Consider the following 17510-nt stretch of genomic DNA (forward strand, 5'->3'; position numbering starts at 1 on the left):
CAAGGAGTGGGCTTAAGCAACTCCGTTTACAGCCCAAAGGCTCCACTTGGGCCTCTCTGACCCTAAACGAAGGGGGCAGCCTTCTGGGGGGGCGGGGGAACTGGGTTGCCCTTTTCGCCCTCTTAAACCAGGGGTCTCCATCCTTGGCCACTTTAAGACTTGTGGACTTCAACTCCCAGAGTTCCTCAGCCCCGATGCCCCCCTCCACCCCCAAAGAATAATCATGGGGGGGTTTGTCCACTAGGGGGAGAAGCTCTGAATATCACCAACAAGGGGATGCGGGGGGGGGGTTGTTCCAGATTCTCCCCCCCCCCAATTACAAGCAAGATGCTTTTTGAGGATGCTGTAATTTAGTGACCGACTGAAGTTACAATGGCACTGAAAAAAGTGACCCAAGACCTACGTTCCTCACACTTATGACCGTCGCAGCCTTCCTTGTGGTCACGTGAGATCAAAATTTAGACGCTTGGCCACTGACTTGTATTTATGATGGGCTGCCGTGTCCCGGGGTCACACGATCCCCTTCTGCGACCTTCTGGCAAGCAGAGTTGAGGGGGGAAGCCCAATTCACTTAACAACTGCAGCAAGGGAGGTCATAAAATGGAGCAAGTCGAGGGCTACCTATAAAGGCAGGCATAGAAAGCTCCCCCTTTTGCTCCAGCAGCATCAGAAAGTGATGCTTATAGGTCAAAATTGCCCTGGGTAAAAGGCGAAGGTTCCCCTCCTTGCACATTTATTTATTTATTTATTTATTTGATTTGCCAATTGTTTACAAGATAATAAGTATAAGTGTATACATAGTTGTGAATACATGAAATGGGTACATATAAGAAAAACATCCGTGGCAGTCGTTTCCGGCTCTAGGGGGCGCTGCTCAACTCTGTTGCAAAGCCGAAGAAGAGCCAGCCTGTCCGAAGACGTCTCCGCGGTCACGTGGCCGGCAGGACTAAACGCCTTCGAAGGCGCACGGAGCGCTGTTCCCTTCCCACCAAAGGGATCCCAAGTTTTTCTACTTGCATTTTTTACATGCTTTCAAACTGCTCGGTTGGCAGAAGCTGCTGGGACAAGGAAAGGGAGCTCACTCCATTACGTGGTGCTGGGGATTCGAACTGCCAAACTGCCGACCTTCCTGATCCACAAGCTCAGCCTCTTAGCCACTGAGCCCAAAGTCACAATGACCCCATATTTTGGGGGGGGGGGGGTGTTGGAGATGTAGGCCCCCTCTTTGTTCTAAGCATCCCTTTCCATCCTAAACTCCCTGGGCCCTCGCAGCATCTCCTAAAGGCCTGGCATCCCCTGGCCTTCCCTCCAGCGCAGGAGAGCTCTGGCTTCCCAAGACCTCAAGCCTCTGAGACCCAGTTCCCCTACCTCCACCACCTCCTCCCCACTTGGCCTGGCCGAGAGCTGGCATCCCAAGCCATCTCGAACTCTCCCGTCCGCTAGCTAGGAGCGTCACTTCAAGGAGAGCAAAAAAGGAGCACCTTTCCGGTTGGGGGCCCACCGGTTCCAAGGCTTGCAGGCTGCCATCTTACATTTCCCAGCATGCCCCCAAGGCAGTGCCAGCGGGAGGCACTGTGGGGAAGCCAGCCTGGCCCTCTGCTCCGGGAAGGTTGTGACCCCTTAACCGGGCATCTCCTGAAAGCTGGACGAGGAGACCCAAGAGAGCTGAGGGCGAAGGCGCTTTCTCCTCCCGAAGTCAGGCCAGGAGAAGGGGGGCCCTGACACCCCCGTGACACAAGCCAGGTCTGGCCGGTATGAATGGGACAGGCTAATTTACACAGGAAGTAAGTACTTACCCGACCCTTCATCCCAACACACAAAAATATCGGCCATATCTGGAAACAATTATAGCCAGTTAACATGATCGCCTGCCGCTAAAATTAACTGCAAACAGAAATATTTTTTTTCCACGTCCTCGGCATCAGGCAGTGGAGCGGCCCCCGGGTTTGATGGATGGGAAATATGCAGTAATTACTCATTTTTAGAAGTCCTTCCTTGAAACCATCAGGGTGGGTAAAACAGTTGCTAATTATGAATGAAAAGGAGCCCCTCGCCAGGGAAGCCAATCAAAACTGCTCGGGCGGGCGCTGGGAGAAGGAAACGATGAATCTGCTCCGCGTTTGAAAAGAGCAGGCAATTACTCAGACGTCGCGTTGGGTGTCATTGTGACATTCACAATTATTTGTGGCATCTTTGGGGTAAATGAGGGAGGGGGCTTCCTTTCCATGATGTTTTAGTGGTCTTTGTTTCTTCTCCTAAGGGTGCAAGCCAAGGCTGCAGCGTTCAGCTGCAAAAGAAAGTTGCATCCCAGGTTTAAGAGAGAGGGAGAGGGAGACAGAAAGAGAGAGAGAGAGAGATGGAGATAGAGGGGGAGGGAGGGAGAGGGAGGGAGAGGGAGAATGAGTATCATCAATTTTAGTTGTGGTTAATTCAACTTTGCAAAAGAGGGTGAGAACTGACAGCCGTTGAAATTAAATGGCCAATAACGAGGTTGTGGCTCACTGCTCCTTTCATCCTTCAAGTATTTCTTCCTTCCCTTGAAGATAGTCAAGCCTGTGTGAATTGGCTGGGTTGATGGCCCACAACATCTGTGTGTGTGTGTGTGTGTGTGTGTGTGTGTGACAGAGAGGGAGGGAGGGGGGGGAGGTGGGGAGAGAGAAAGAGGAAGCAAAAGACATTACCATTGGCTGGTGCATCAGACGGCCAAGTCAAAGGACACCCAGGATGGCTGTGCTGATTTGAAGGGGACCATATCCTTGATATCCTTTCATCTTACAAGATTGTGGGGCCCTTCCAAGCACCATCAGTCAAAAAGCAGAGGCTATGGGGCCATTTTAAGAGAGACATTAATTAATTAGGATCAGGAAGTTGTCTCCTAATTCAAAGGATTTGTCACTGGACAGATCAGAGCCAGGAAAGTCAAATGTTCGACATGCGAATCCTTGGCCAAAAGCCACGGGAGGCTCTCCCAGATGCTCAGACCCAGCTTCGTGGATCTCCAAAGCTCTGCAGTGATCAACAAGCTATTAACTAGGTTTACACCATCCATCAGGCAGCCGTCGCTGCTGCTGTTGCTGCTGAGCCATCATCCTTTTTGCACTGAGCCAAGGAAGGAAGGAAGGGATTTCCTCTTGCGGAGGCCCTGACGGCTCCCCGAATCACTTCAGGTCTCAGGTCAGTTAATCCTGGGCAGCCCCCTCAGCCGTTGAGCCCCGAGAGGGAGCCGAGGTCACTTCCCTCCTCTGGACTTCTCCCGCCTTCTCAAGCCAGGCCAAAATGGCCGCCTTGGGGTCCCTTCAGCGAAGTTGCCACGATGTTGTCAATCACCAGCGGTCCATTGGCTTTGTTTGGGAGGGGGGGAGGCAGCTCCACTTTTAGGGAAGCCCCCCCCCCATTTCCCCAAGCTAAGCTGCTTGCAGGAGTCCAACTTGATGCAGTTGTAGAAAGCGTTAAACTTCCCATTTGCACCAGGAATAATGCTCCATCACCAATAAATTCAGATTATTATTCTTCTTATTATTTTTTTAAAAAACCAAGGCTTTCCCTATTGAGAGCAGAAGTCAACAAAGCAATGCCTTGAGTTTCAACCTTTCCAAAGGGCAGGAGATGGTCCGGAAGGCGCCTTAGCATGCCTGGTCACACTTCTGCTCCACACGACGCATCAGCTTCCAGTGGCCAATCCAGGACCAGCAGAAATGGGTGTAGCTTGTGCAGGAGGTTGGACTATAAAACCTCCAAGGTGCCTTCTAATTCTGTTATTCTGATTTGTGGGACAGCCTCTCCCTGATTATATCTACCCACCCCACTAGACCCAGCAGGGAAGGCGATCCCATTGGAGAAAGTTGTCATCTTGTGGGACCCAGGACTTTTCTGTTAGGGTGCCTGCTCTCTGGAAGGCTGTGTCCCGCAACTACGGGGAGTAGGTTGGCCCAGAATGGCCATCCTGCAAGCATTCCCAGGCAAAAGGGTTGCAGTGTTAGGGAAAGCCCATGACGTGGTTGTGATTTATCTAGCTGGTGCCTCAGTTGTTATTTATGCTCCATATTAAGTTTGATTCATGTAGTTTTTATATGTTGTAAGTGCCCTGGGTTGCTACTGAGAAAGGCACACTATATCTATCAATCAGTCAGTCAGTCAGTCCGTCCATCCGTCCATTGGTCAATCCACCCAACCATCATCCATCCATCCATCCACCCACTCACCCACCCATTCTCCATCCATCCATCCATCCATCCATCCATTCCATCCATCCATCACCCACCCACCCATCATCCATCCACCCACCCACCCCTCTCCCACCCATCATCCATCCATCCATCATCCATCCATCCATCATCCATCATCCATCTATCATCCATCCATCCCTCATCCATCCATCCATCCATCATCCATCCATCCATCATCCATTCATCCACCCACTCACCCACCCACCCATCATCCATCCATCCATCCATTATCCATCTACCTCTCATCCACCCATCTAACCATCATCCATCCATTCATCCATCATCCATCCACCCATCATCCACCCATTCATCCATTCCATCCATCCATCCATCCACCCATCATCCATCCATCCATCCATTATCCATCTACCTCTCATCCACCCATCTAACCATCATCCATCCATCCATCCACCCATCATCCATCCATCCATCCATCCATCATCCATCCATCCATCCATCCACCCATCATCCATCCATCCATCCATCATCCATCCACCCATCATCCATCCATCCATCCACCATCCATCCATCCATGACATCAAAGTCACCACCAAAGGGAGGAGCTGCCAAAGTCACTCAATATCTTCTCCCTGCCCAAGGTCTCTTGGAAGGACAAGTGGACCTCAGGCCCCGTTCTCCACCACCAGCCTGCATTCCATGGATGGAAACAATTAGCTCCTTCAAGGCCCCACACCGCTCTCCACCTCCAATGAGAAACAGCTCCCCCCTCCCCCTGGCTTTCTCTGGGGAGGGCTCCTTCCAGGCTCCCAGCTCCCGACCAGGGTCAGGGCCCTGAACCTGGCCGGCAGCACTCATTTCCGGAGTCCATAAAGCAAAGAAGAAGCCCCTCCATGGCTGGACCAGGGCTGGCCCACAAAGACCCTTGTGGCTGCACTGCTTCCCATTAGCCGGTTGCAATGCCAGGTGCCACTAATAAGGTCCATCAGCCAGAAAGCCAAGCCAGCCCAGACACATTCTGGAAGTTATCACTGTCAAACTTTTTTTTGGGGGGGGGGGGTGGACGGAGGAGGAGAAGCCAGGACTGGGGAGAGGCCAGAGGCAATCCATCACAGAACACAAGATAGATACATGGACTCATTGCCTTCTCCAAGATCCAAAGCTGGAGGTGATCACAGCCTTTGGCCAACATGCTGGAGATGCAACCGTACCACTGTTGATTTTTTTATTACACCCTGAGCACACACACACACACACACACACACACACACACACACACCTGATCCAAAGCATGGGACGAGCCTCCCCCCCCAAATTCCAAGCATCACTCTGAAATAAAAGGATAACTGCTTTTGAAAAAGAGAATGATGCTTTCATTTATTTCACTGAGTTTAAAAGCAATCCCATGCTTCCCCAAAACTGGCAACTTAAAAACTGCAATCAATGTAAACGTTAAATGAAATCTGACCATCTCTGAACCTTGCTGGAAACTTTCTATTTTGCAAAAGCAGACAGATCCACGCTCAATGTCTGTCCCATGGGTCAGAACCATCAGCCCCATTTGGAAGAGAGAAACAGGTGGTAGCAAAATTGCAAGTCTCGAGGGAGAAGGAAGTTTAGCCAAGAGGTTCGAGAAGACTCAAACTCAGGGGTCTTCAAAGATCTTTGGGAAGCAATAACGGAATCACAGTCTGAATTTCTTCTGTCTGTATATCTTTTGTTGCACACATTTTGCCCAGAAATATGTTATCGCTGTTTTCTAACACGCAGAATTTAGTAAAAAAAAAAAAAAGCACCATTCAAAAGAATGACAGAAAATCAATTAACGCTGACATTCACTTGCAACTCTAAAAAGTAACGTGATGAATTAGAAAGTCATTTGCAGATTTAGCTAAAATTCCTCAAATTATCCCACATTTTAAATTTATACAGTTCTGAACGTCAGTTAGCTTTTGAGATGAGACGTATCACTTTGCATTAATAAATGGTGAAAAGCAGTAACATGAGTAACTCAAGGTACATGGAAATTCTTCAGATTTCCCAGTAAGTGTGATAAAATATTGTACATCAAACATTATTTAGTATGTGTCAACTTTTTCAGACAAATAAGAATGAAATCTGGCCATAGTCAAAAGCTCGAAACAATAGAAATTGACTCTCATTTCCCCAGCATCCCGCTGCCCTTTGGAAATCATGATTATTAATAAAGCCTCTTTAGTTTTTTCTGATCTGGGCCTTAAAAATTGTTTAAACCAAATGACCTCCAAAGAAGGGGGAGTTAGCAGAAAATCAAGAAACCACAGGCCCTCGTATCGATGTGTCATGTCTCATAAAAATCCAGGTTGCAATAAATATCAGGGACACCAAAATTGTCAGCGCCTTCAAGCTGAAATTTTCCAGATTAGATGGCCTGGTTTAAAAATGACCACCAAAGTTTAACTAAATCTGGGGCATATCGTGGGAGGAAACAGCTCATTGGTGGCAATGGATTGTCGACATGTTAGTTCCACTACTGGGAAGAGAGTGTTGCCAGATAACACAAGTTCACAACTGGTTTAAGCATGTTCACAAGCGCCTAGCTCTGCTTTCATTGTTGTCCTAAGCAAAATCCACCAACAGGAGTTGCAGCTACGTCCAGTTCAAGAGGATTAGTCTTCCCATTGTCGTCCTCCGAAACAAACGCTTAATTAGCTTCTGCTAGATTATCCCATCCATTTTGACATCATACACATTTAATAATAAAAAAGCAAAATACAAATGATCACGTCATTTAGAAAGGACGACGCTATCTGGATCTTCCTTTTTGACCCTGCTTTATTCCCCTTCCCTGGGGAAAAAAAACTAGCCAGACTGTGTTAAGAGCATCATAAATAAATAATTTTGCCAACTACAGGTGTTGCTTCAATTACATCTAAAAGAGCACAGAACATGACACTTTAAAAAAGCAGCTTTTTTTAGCCGATAAAAACTCCCCCACCAGCCTATTTCTTTTTTTAAAAGCACCTTTTTTAAGACTGGAAAAATCTGCCACCTTACTCATCAATTCACCGGTTCGCGTGGAGTCAAGCAAGCGTTTGACGGGATTAAGGAAATTCAAGGGGGGGAGGAAATCCAAACCTTGGAGTGAGACCGGCAGGGACGGGAGAAGCAACCCAGGAGGTATCAACCAGCTCTGGCCATTCCAGAAGGGCTCCGTATTTAAGATCCCTAACTGGGACGCTGGCCAGCTGGCCAAGAGCACCTCCATGCCACAGCACCTTGGGAAGAAAGCAAGCGCCTTCCTCATCCTTGAGCCAGGGGTTGGCAAGTGGGGGGATCCTTCCTGGCATGACCTGGCCTTCAAAAGCCGGCCGTGGCTTGACAGAAGAGCCTGTCTTCCTAACTTCCACAATATTTGAGACCCGGCTTCTCCCTGTTTGCTTCCTGGAGAGCGGGGGGGGGGGCAAGACGTTTCCACAGCCCACGTGAGGAACTGAAATGGTGACACACACCCAACGTTAAGGAACTGCAGAGAGAAGGCAAGCCAGGTTGTGAGGCTCAGGACTTCCCTGGGGGGCTTCAGATCCCTCTGTCCTCATGGGGGATCCAGGAAAGCTGCTCCAAGCCCCCTCTGGCTTGCTCCTCTCTTCCCATTATCCTCAGGTCTTCAGGAGGCTCAACGTACCCCGGGAAGCGGTGCCCCTCACTCAGGTGTTTCAACCCAGAAACAGAAACTGGTCCCTGTCTACAGAAGAGCTCAGTATACCCAAGGCTAGCTAGCAGGGGCGAGGGGCTGAAGAGCCAACCCTGAATGCTTGCAAAGCCATTTTTGTGGGAGGGGGATCAGCCCTTCCTAGGTGGCCTGACGGCCGAGGGGCTGACCTCGATGGGCAGAGCGCTTGGGAGGGGCACCAGAGGCAGCCCACCTGCCCATAAATTGTGGCCCTGCCAGCCTAGACGGAGTTTCTGTTTCCAAAAGCCACCAAGCCCAAAGCAGCCAGCTCCTCGCTGGTCTTGCCAATGTACATTATGTACATTTTGGACTACAGTAATTAAACTTGTCGGCTCATTAAAACATCTCTGAGCATCTTCTGCATTGTGGCTCAAATCCTATTAGCCGGCTGCCTTGTAATATGTTTACACAGTATTAGAGGCACAAGAAATATGCTTCCCTCTGCACCTCCGCTACAAATGTTTGCACAAGACGAAGCCACGGGGCTGCTGGGCACAAATTTTGTTTTTCTGCATGACAAGTAAGGCCAGGTGCAGCCGAGCGGGCCTGCCAAGCCTTCTCTACCTTCTGGACCCACGCAGACGGGCTGAGGAGGGGAGGGGGGGTCCTAATTGGGGCTGAGCAAAGAACCCCCCCCCTGAAAGGATCAACAGCCTGTCCAGGAAACGGAGAAGCCCAGGAGCGAAGCGCAAACCGGCATGCATGAAAACAGGAATAAGTGGGTTTTGTCCCCACCAGAAAGAGGCAGACCCACAGAATCTCTCAAGAAAATGCTGCTTTTGCAGGAACGGCTGCCTGTCAAAATGGATTTTTCCATTTTCCATGCATTTGGCATGATTTTTTTTTAAAAAAAATAGAGACCTCTTAAGCAGCCGAGTTCAAACAAAGCAATGCCCAGAACTGCAATTGAGTGAAGGCAGATTCCCATGTATTAACCTCCCTTCAGAGATCAATTTGCTTCTAATGTGCTGCTCCGCTTAAAGCCAACGTGGATGTCAACAACCCTAAAGGACATTTTAAACTTTTTTTTTTAGGGAAATCTATCAGCAATAGGTCCCCAAAGGAGAGTGTTAAATCACGTCAGGGGAGCAACAACCGCACACTCTGAGCCTTACGCTTGTTTTTAGTCAACGTGGAGATATTACAAAGATTTACACGGGACCCTTGCAGAAATTCTAACCATATTTAGAGCAGATCAATCAATAAAAACAAACTTGGCAATCATCACAAACAGGCCCAGGGCTCGAAACATCAATTTCCGCATAAACCTAAAAATGTGCATTGGGGTCCAAATTTGCCACCCAGAAGGCCGAGCCTAAGGTGGCATAAGTGAAAGTAGCTACTAGCAAACAACTCAGCTGAGCTCAGCCAACGTTACTTAAATCCCACGTTGCATTAAAAAAACTGGAGCAGCTTCGACAAGAATAAAGCTGAGTTTAAGGGGGGCAAATTAAACTGAGTGAAGAATGGCCACCCAGGTGCCATGGACTGCAACTCCCATCACGCACCGCTGGCCTTGGGGGAGGGAGAGGGGACACAAGCATTTCACAGCACGCAAGGGGGCCAAACATTTCTCCTTGGATTGCAGCCTCCCGCTTATGTCTCAGCGATGTGGAAGGATCTCTTTTCTTTCTTGGGAAAACACACTTGTGGCTTCCAGAGTTTCTGTCTTCCCACACTCTACTCCCAAAGACAAACTTAAGGGGAGTCCTACAACTGGACCAGACGAAGGGGCGTGCTTACTCCAGACTTCTGTGGCTGAGCAAATGCAGTCAGGAAGCTGGTGTACCTGGGCAATAGGACCCTGGCTGTCCTCTAACTGTTGCTCCCTAGCATTCCTGCTGCTTGGAAACAATGCTGGTGTGTCCAAGGCGTTAGCAGAAACCAGCTTCATGGCCAGCCCTTGCTGGAGGAGGAGGAGGAGGAGGAGGAGGAGGAGGAGGAAGAAGAGGAAGAGGAGGAGAAGGAAGAAGAGGAGGAGGAGGAGGAAGAGGAGGAAGAGGAGGAGAAGGAAGAGGAGGAGGAGGAAGAGGAGGAGGAGGAGGAGAAGGAAGGAGGAGGAAGGAGGAGGAGAAGAAGAAGAGGAGGGAGGAGAGGAGGAGGAGGAAGAGGAGGAGAAGAGAAGGAGGAGGAGGAGGAGGAGGAGGAGGAGGAGGAGGAGGAGGAAAGGAGGAGGGAGGAGGAGGAAGGAGGAGGAGGAGGGAGGAGGAGGAGGAGGAGGAAAGAAGGAGGAGAAGGAAGAGAAGAGAAGGAGGAGGAGGAGGAGGAGGAGGAAGAGAAGGAGAAGAAGAAGGAGGAGGAGAAGAAGGAGGAGGAGGAGGAGGAGGAGGAGGGAGGAGGAGAGGAGGAGGAGGAGGAGGAGTTCCTCCTTGAGGCCCCCTTCCTATTCAGAAGATCAACTTGCAAAGATGCCACCTACCCTACAGAGCCTCTTCTCAGCTTTAAATCATCTTTTTCCCCTCCGTTTTATTTTCTCTTCCTAGCAAGAGGCGTAGCCTGCAGCTCACTGCCTTCCCGGGAATGTCTTAGAAAGACACCCCATCCCTCGGGTCCCTGGGAACTGCCTGCCACTTTGCCTATCGCCCAGGAACAGCCTTTCTGAGCACGAGTGCAAAACCCCCGAGAAGGGAGAGAAGGGCTACCTGTGCTGTTCCACCGTCTCGTTGTCCGGCAGCTCCGCCCCGCAAACGCTGCACTGCTCCCCGACACTCCGGTGCTCGGTTTTGATGCCCACGGCCAGTTCCCCGAGTTTGCTGAAGAGCTCTCTCTGGATGAAGCCTTGCGGGAGCAGCCCCCCGTAGGAGCCGAAGTCCATGGAGACGGCCAGGGCCGGCTGCACATGCAGCGTAGGGGCCATGGAGACGGGCAGGCCAAGCATGGACTCGCTCTTGTGGTTGGGCAGCACCGAGTAGAGGCTCATCGGCTTCTCCCCATGGGAGGCCAAGAGCTCCGGCCCGACCGGGGGGCCTTGCACCACCTCGAGGGGCTGCTCCGCGCTGTCGTCCCGGGGATAGTGAAGTTCCCGGGCGCTGGTGATGACGCTGCTGCGGGTCGGCGTGCCAGGCCCCTGCTTGCTTTTATCCTCCGCTTTGTCCGCCCCAGAAGCGCCCAGCTCCGCTGACCGGGGGCTCTCGTGGCTGGAGGCCTCCTCCACCTGCATGGCTTCAGTCTTCAGCTCGGGCACGGCCGGGCCCCGGCCATTGGCAGAGTGCAAGTCCTCCAGGGCCTGGCGGGGCAGACCCCCCTGCAAGAGGGACTGTCCGATGCTCATCAAGCTGTCCACGGCAGTCTTGGTGGGGCTCATGGCCGCCAGGCCGAAGGAGGTGGAGACGGAGGGGCTGTGCTCCAGCATCGTCCCCATCAGGGCCTGGCCGGCCAGGCTGGAGTAGCCGCTCTCTTCGCTGGAATGCTTGGAGAGCAGGATGTTCTTAATGTATCTGGACTTCCGGTCCTCCTCTTCCTCGGCCACACCGTCCGTCATGCTGACTTCGGCCTCATTGTCTTCCGACGCCTGGATGGTCTCCAAGATCTTCAAGCACTGCTCCTCCAGGTACTCGATCTCGAGGATCTCCGCCGCATAGAGCAGATCATCCAGATCCTCAACTTTGGCCTGCAGGGTGGCGGTGTAGGCGTACTCCAGAATCTGCTGGAAGGTCTTTGGCGAGAGGAAATCCAAGGTGTAATGCTGACTGTTGCGGTGGAAAAGGATCTCGAACATCTTGCTGGTGCACGCCAGGACGGTCCGGTGGGCATGGAATTCTTGGCTGTCCACCAGGATCACCACGTCGCAGAGGGTGCCAGCCAGGCGCATCTGGTTGGCTTTCTGGAGAAGGCCAGTCGCGTGGCTGGAGTTCTGGAGCTGAATCGTACCCATCTTAGTCAGATCCATAATGCTCCTCCTGGGCTGCAGGCATTAAGGAGTCTTTCTACAGCACTGTCTAGAGCTGTCTTTCGGAGGGGTCAACAATCTGGAAGGGGAAGGCAAGGAGGAGGAGAAGTTTTACAGGGGAAGCATCGTTCATCGGCATGGAAACCCAGCAAAGAACCCAACTTGAGGGCAGGGAAGGGCTGTTAGTCCAAGCGGGGTGGGAAAGTGAAGGAACATCAGCCTTGGTGGTGGTCTATGGAGATTCTCAGTCAACCCAGGTCCTGGTTGTCCCAAAGGCGCTTTTTTCTCAAAGGTGCTTTTTTCAGGAGGCAACCGGACTTTCTGGTTTTTCTTTGAAGACATTTTGCTTCTCATCCAAGAAGCTTCTTCAGTGAGTTGGAGAAGCTTCTTGGGTGAGCAGAAGGGCAGAGCTGAAGAAGCTTCTTAGATGAGAAGCGAAAGGTCTTCAGAGAAAAACTAGAAAGTCCAGTTGCCTCTTGGAAAAGCACCTTTGGATCAGCCTTGGTCCTTCACTTGGTCACGTCCTTCTCTGCCCAAAAGCAAAGGGAACCTCGTTCGTTGGGTGGGCACAGGAAGGGCCTCAACGGGCTCAACGGGAGAAGGAGCCAACCTCCAACCCCGAAGCTCATTCTTCTTCGATCCTCCAGCTTGCCCAAACACAGCTGTGTGGTTTCCCTGGAAACACCGAGGAAGCGGCTTGCCCCTCCCTTCTTATGGGATGTCCCCCCCCTCCACTTCCCAGGTTAGTTGTTTATCAAAATGCTTATAGCCCGATGTTCAGGATTTCTTAGTGGTGTCCCATCCATAACAGTTATCTACCGGTTTCTCTTTCCAAATTGAATTGAGACAGTATTTGTAGCATCACTGCACACACACACACACACACACACAACCATCAAGAGCCTCCTGAGACAGAAATTTTGTGTTGTGTCCCCCCCAAATAAGTTGTTAAGACTGAGAAAAGAAGAGGAAAAGAGGGGGAAGAAATGGGGGGCAATTCTAAGCCCCAAATTGGGGCAGCCACACCCTCCCCCTCGCCCTTCGACTTCCAGTGGGTCCCAAAATGACATTCCTGCCCCCCCCATCCCAAACTCAAGCGGGAAAGCAGCGCCCGGCCCTCCCAGGGAAAGCAGCAGCCTTTGTTAGAGGCTTAAGCCGAACTTCTTCGGAGGGAGCAACTTCTTCCCCCAGCCCCCAAGCTTTAGAAGCAGCGGCTCCTCCACCCGACAGAGGAGGGGGGAGATGTTTCAAGGAGCGAATGGCCTTTCAAAGCTGCCCCGAGGTCAGCGCGGAGAACTCTTCGAGGGAAAAGCCCCAGTTCTTACCTTGGGGGGGGCAAAGGGGGGCTCCCGTGCAAACCCCCAGCTCCCTCATCAGCAGCGGCAGAGCAGCTGGATGACGCCCCCCACAGATTTGGGGAGCCTGATTGAGAAGGGGCGACGGGGGGAGATCAATCTGGCAATTCCCACCCACCCACCATTTGGAAGGGATGAGCCCTTTTCGGGGATCCCCGCAGCCCCCTTTCCTCGACGGCTGAAGCTGCAGCCTTGCCGAGGGACGGTCCGGACGCCCCCGCCCAGCAAAGGGACTGGAATAGCACGGAACCCCTGGCGCCCCCAGCCCAAGGCAGCTGCGCAGCGCGGGACCTGTTGGCCTCGGGCGAGCCTTTCCTCCGGAGCGAGTCCCGCCCGAGGGGAGCGGAGGGTCCCGGGCGGGGAGCGGCGGCCGAAAGCGCCCCGCTGCCCGCAGCGCAGCAGCCCCGCCTCGGACTCCCTCCGCCGACCCCTCCCCACGAGCCCCGAGACGCGTGTCCCAGGCAAAGCCGCGCTCGCACGAGCGGGGAAGGAGAAGGGGGGTCTGACTCCGGGGAAAAGCCGCTCTCCTCGGGCTGCTCGCGCCCCTCCGCCCCCCGGACCTCGGAGCCGCCTGCCGTCCCCTCGGCGGGCAGCGGGGAAAGGGGCGGCTGCCCCGCCTCGGCTCCCTCCGCCTGAGCGGCCCCCAGTGGGAGCGCCCCGAGGGGAACCCGCCGCTCCGCTTCCCCGGGTCCCGCCGCAGAGGAGCGAGCCCCGGCGGCGGGAGCCGCGTCGTCCCAGAGCCCCAAGGAGCCCGGCCGGGCGCAAGTTGGCCGCCGCTCCGGCCCCGCCACTCACCGTCGCGCGGCTTTTGCCCGGGCCAGGCGGGCGGGCGGCGGCGGAGGGCAGCGCATCGCCGGCGGCGCGGCAGGCGAGTTCGCAGCGCCCGCTTCCAGCCTCTCTAGCGGGGCTCGGCGGCGCGGCCAGCAAATCACCAGCCGCTGCCTGACGTTGCCGGGCTGGCGAGGCGCGTCGGAGCCGCCCCTCCCCGCCCCCTCCCCCCCCCCGCGAAGCCCCGGCCGGAAACCATCTTGACTGCTGGCACCGGCCGGCGCCGCCCGCCGCCCCCGCCTGGCCGGGGCTGCCCTGACCCCTAGTGCCCGGGCCCGAGGAGCACAGCCGGACCTCGGCCCCGCAGCCCCGGCGCCTCCGCTGCCCCGGCCGGACCCGGACCCTCAAGGTGGGCGGGGGAGAGGCGCGCCCGTCGGCGGAGCGGCACTCTGCACATGCTCTGGCACCTCGGGAGGGGGCGGCGTCCCGGGACAGCGCTCGCCGCTTGGGCCCTTCTCCCCCCCGCAGCCCAGGGGGCAGGGGCGGAAAGGGGCCGCCGAGGCCGAAGGTGCCCCCCACACACACACGGCTTCGGGCGGGATGGAGAGTTCCAGTCCTGACTGCTGCGGGGGGGCGGTAGAAGAGGCAGGAGCGCTGTCGGGGGGAGGGCGGGGCCTAGCCCAGTTGCGGCCCCCCCCGCCCCCCAGCCTCCCAGGGAGCGAGCGGGGCGCCGGTGCTGGACAGCGCTCGCCGCTTGCCCGCTTCAAAATGGAGGCAGCGGCTGCAGCTGGCGAGGGCGGGCGGAGGAGAGACACGCCCCTTTCGGCCCCGCCTCCGCGCACCTGCCGCTGCCGCTGCCCGCCTCGCCCGCGCCCTGACTTGGAGCAGCCCCTCCGTCCCCGGCAGCCTGGACGCCCCAAGAGCGCCCGGGCAGGGGCTTCCCCGGCCGGCCCGCAACGCCCGCCCCGTCCAGGAGGAGCCCGGAGGCGGCTGGGCAGCGTTGGCCGCTCCGAGCCCATTTGGGGGAGCCTGGGACTCGCCTGGAGCCCCGCCGGAGTTGCGGCGCTCCAGGCAGCGAGGAGGGGGCTCAGCTGGGGAAGAAGAAGGCTTGGCCTGGCTGGTCTCGGGAAGAGAAGGACCAGGGGAGACAGGAGAGCAGCAGCCTTCCGTATTGGAGGAGGGGCTGCCCCAGAGAGGGGGGGTCAAGCTGTTTTCCAAAGCCCCCAAAGGCCAGACAAGGAAAAATGGATGGAAACTGAACCAGGAGAGATTTCAACCTGGAAATAAGGAGGAATTTTCTGACCGTGAGAACATGGAAGAGAAGTTGCCTTCAGAAGTTGTGGGAGTTTCATCCCTGGAGGCTTTCAAGAAGAGACCGGACTGCCATCGGTCAGACGGGGGTGTAGGGTCTCCTGCTTGGGTGGGGGGTTGGACTAGATGGTCTACAAGGTCCCTTCCAACTCTGTTATTCTGTTATCTGGGGGGAGATGCCAGGGAGGGGCTGCAAGAAAGGAGAGGAACCGAGTCCACATCACACCCTGGGCTGCCCTGCCCGAAGAAGGACCCAGGAGTGATGGGGAGGGGAGAGGGGACCCTACCTGAGGTGGCATTCAGCTGGTTCCGAGCAGTTCTGGAGAACCGGTAGCGGAAAGTTTGAGTAATTCAGAGAACTGCTAATCCCACCTCTGACTGGAGATTTTGCAGTCTCCTTCCCCTGCCACGCCCACCAAGCCACGCCCGCAGAACCGGTAGGAAAAAAACATTGAACCCCACCACTGGGCCCTGGGAGGGTCTCTTCCAGGGAAATCTGCTCTGGGGGTGCAGGGGTGTCTCTGCCAGCCTGTGCACCCCTGGAGCAGCTGCCTGGGATTGCTCAGAGCGGGGACTCCTGCAGAGAGGCGAAGGGGCCACCCAGGGCTCATCCTTCCCTCTTATTTGTTGTAAGTTTCAGAGTGGATGGGAAACGGCCAGGGAAGGTGGAGCCTCGTTCCGTTGGATTCCTGGGTTCTTCCCCTAAGAATTTTGGAAATCGCCCGATGTCTGCATCAGAAAAACCAACCGGCGGAATTACGAACTATTTCCCCACAATTTGAAAAGAGCCAGGCTGCCTCCTCCTCCTCCTCGCCTCGCCCTTTGCAGTGGTTTCTGTCCTCGGGTGGTGCCAGAATAAGTCCACCTTTGCTGAAGGGAGGAAGATACCTGCTAACTTGCACAACTTCACCTGATCCCATTCCCTGCCTGAGCTGGGCCAAAATGTACCACACAAGAAGAAGCGGTGTGAAGACACACACACACACACACACACCAGTCCCCTCCTGGATTCCATCCATTTCCCTGTGCTTTAGAAGCAAAGTCATAAAAATGCTTTTTTTCAAGAGGCAGCTGGGCTTTCTTCTTTGAAGACGTTTCACTTCTCATCCAAGAGGCTTCTTCAGCTCTGACTGGATGATGGGAAATCAGAACTGAAGAAGCTTCCTGGGATGAGAAGCGAAACGTCTTCAAAGAAAAACCAGAAAGTCCGGTTGCCTCCTGAAAAAAGCACCTTTGGGACAGCCACGACTTGAATGACGGAGATGCTCCATGGACATTTAGAAGCAAAAGTTTTTCGAAAAGCACCTTCAATTTGGCTTCCAGAGACGCGGCTTCTTTAGAAGCAGGGCTGTCGTTCCATGTCCAGCTGAGGCTCCTTGCAATTTTAGTCAAAAACCAAGCAAGCGAGCTGGCCAGAGTGGTGGGAGTTCCTTTGCAGAGCAGAGCCCAAGAGAAGGCAGGGCCTGGCCCGGCCCTGAGATGCTACAAATAGGCCATGACCCAATAGTGTTGCCAGTTAAATAGCAAAATAAGAAATGCATTAAGGACAGAGATGCCCCAAGGCTCATGCCAGGGCGAATGTAATTTGCAGAAGGGAAAAAGGCTGATAATTATAATGGTGTTTAATGTATGCAGGGAGCCGATAAGAGCACCTACTTAGCTGGAACAGCCTGGGAGCGAAGGGCAGGGATGGCGAGGAGAGCAGGACTCTTTCCCAAGCCCTGAGCTGAGCTGCAGAGAAGCACCAGGACGCCTCCGGGCTGAGCTTATTATGCCTTGCAGCTGAAGGAAAGGTTCCGTCGGTTATTCTGGGGTGGGCCAATGGCCTCCTAGGTAAAGCTGGTTTTAAGGCCTGGCCCTTTTGCAGGTGCCGAAGACCCCCAGGGGGCAGGAGGTCCTCCGGAGTGGTGGCTTCTAGTAGAAAAACCCATTCTGTCCAAACACACCTGGAACCTGCAAGAGCCACGGATTCTGGCCTGATTGCCTGTTGTGTGGACCATCACAACTTCTCAGAGCATGACTGGCCACACTTGGTGTCAAGACCCGAGAAAGCAAAGTGTCTTTCAGCAGGAATCGGCGAAGGACACGTAGAAGAGACAGCTGGAAATTCAGAGTGGGAGCCAGAATGGGCCACGTTCTAATTTCTCTCCTGATTAAGGAGACTCTTCGAAGCTCAGGATTGAGATGAGGGCTCCTCGGAGCGTGGTGGCTTTCTTGTAGACGTTTCAGGACCCAACTAGAGAACATCATCAGTGCTACAAGGGAATGGGGTTTATGGAGGAGGTGGAGGA

At 54.2% G+C, this 17510-nt stretch overlaps 1 protein-coding gene across 3 annotated transcripts in view; it reads right to left on the reverse strand.

Moving 5' to 3' along the window:
- Nucleotides 1-15525, reverse strand: part of ZBTB16 (zinc finger and BTB domain containing 16) — a 133159-nt gene extending 117634 nt beyond the window's left edge. Inside the window, exons 1-2 of one of the 3 annotated variants that reach the window (XM_087969747.1) lie at nt 15507-15525; nt 10539-11864 (exon numbers count right to left, since the gene is read on the reverse strand). In XM_087969747.1, coding sequence (XP_087825873.1) covers nt 10539-11785 — 1247 coding nt within the window. In that variant the 5' untranslated portion in view covers nt 11786-11864; nt 15507-15525. Of the gene's footprint in view, nt 1-10538; nt 11865-13935; nt 14109-15506 lie in introns of those variants that run through there. The other 2 variants (XM_087969746.1, XM_087969748.1) reach the window with 2 other exon arrangements.
- Nucleotides 15526-17510: the final 1985 nt, after the last annotated feature.

This window comes from Notechis scutatus, chromosome 7, assembly GCF_049901735.1.
Source record: "Notechis scutatus isolate UNSWTSFEM ecotype Mainland chromosome 7, rNotScu1.2, whole genome shotgun sequence".
NCBI classification, from domain to species: domain Eukaryota; kingdom Metazoa; phylum Chordata; class Lepidosauria; order Squamata; family Elapidae; genus Notechis; species Notechis scutatus.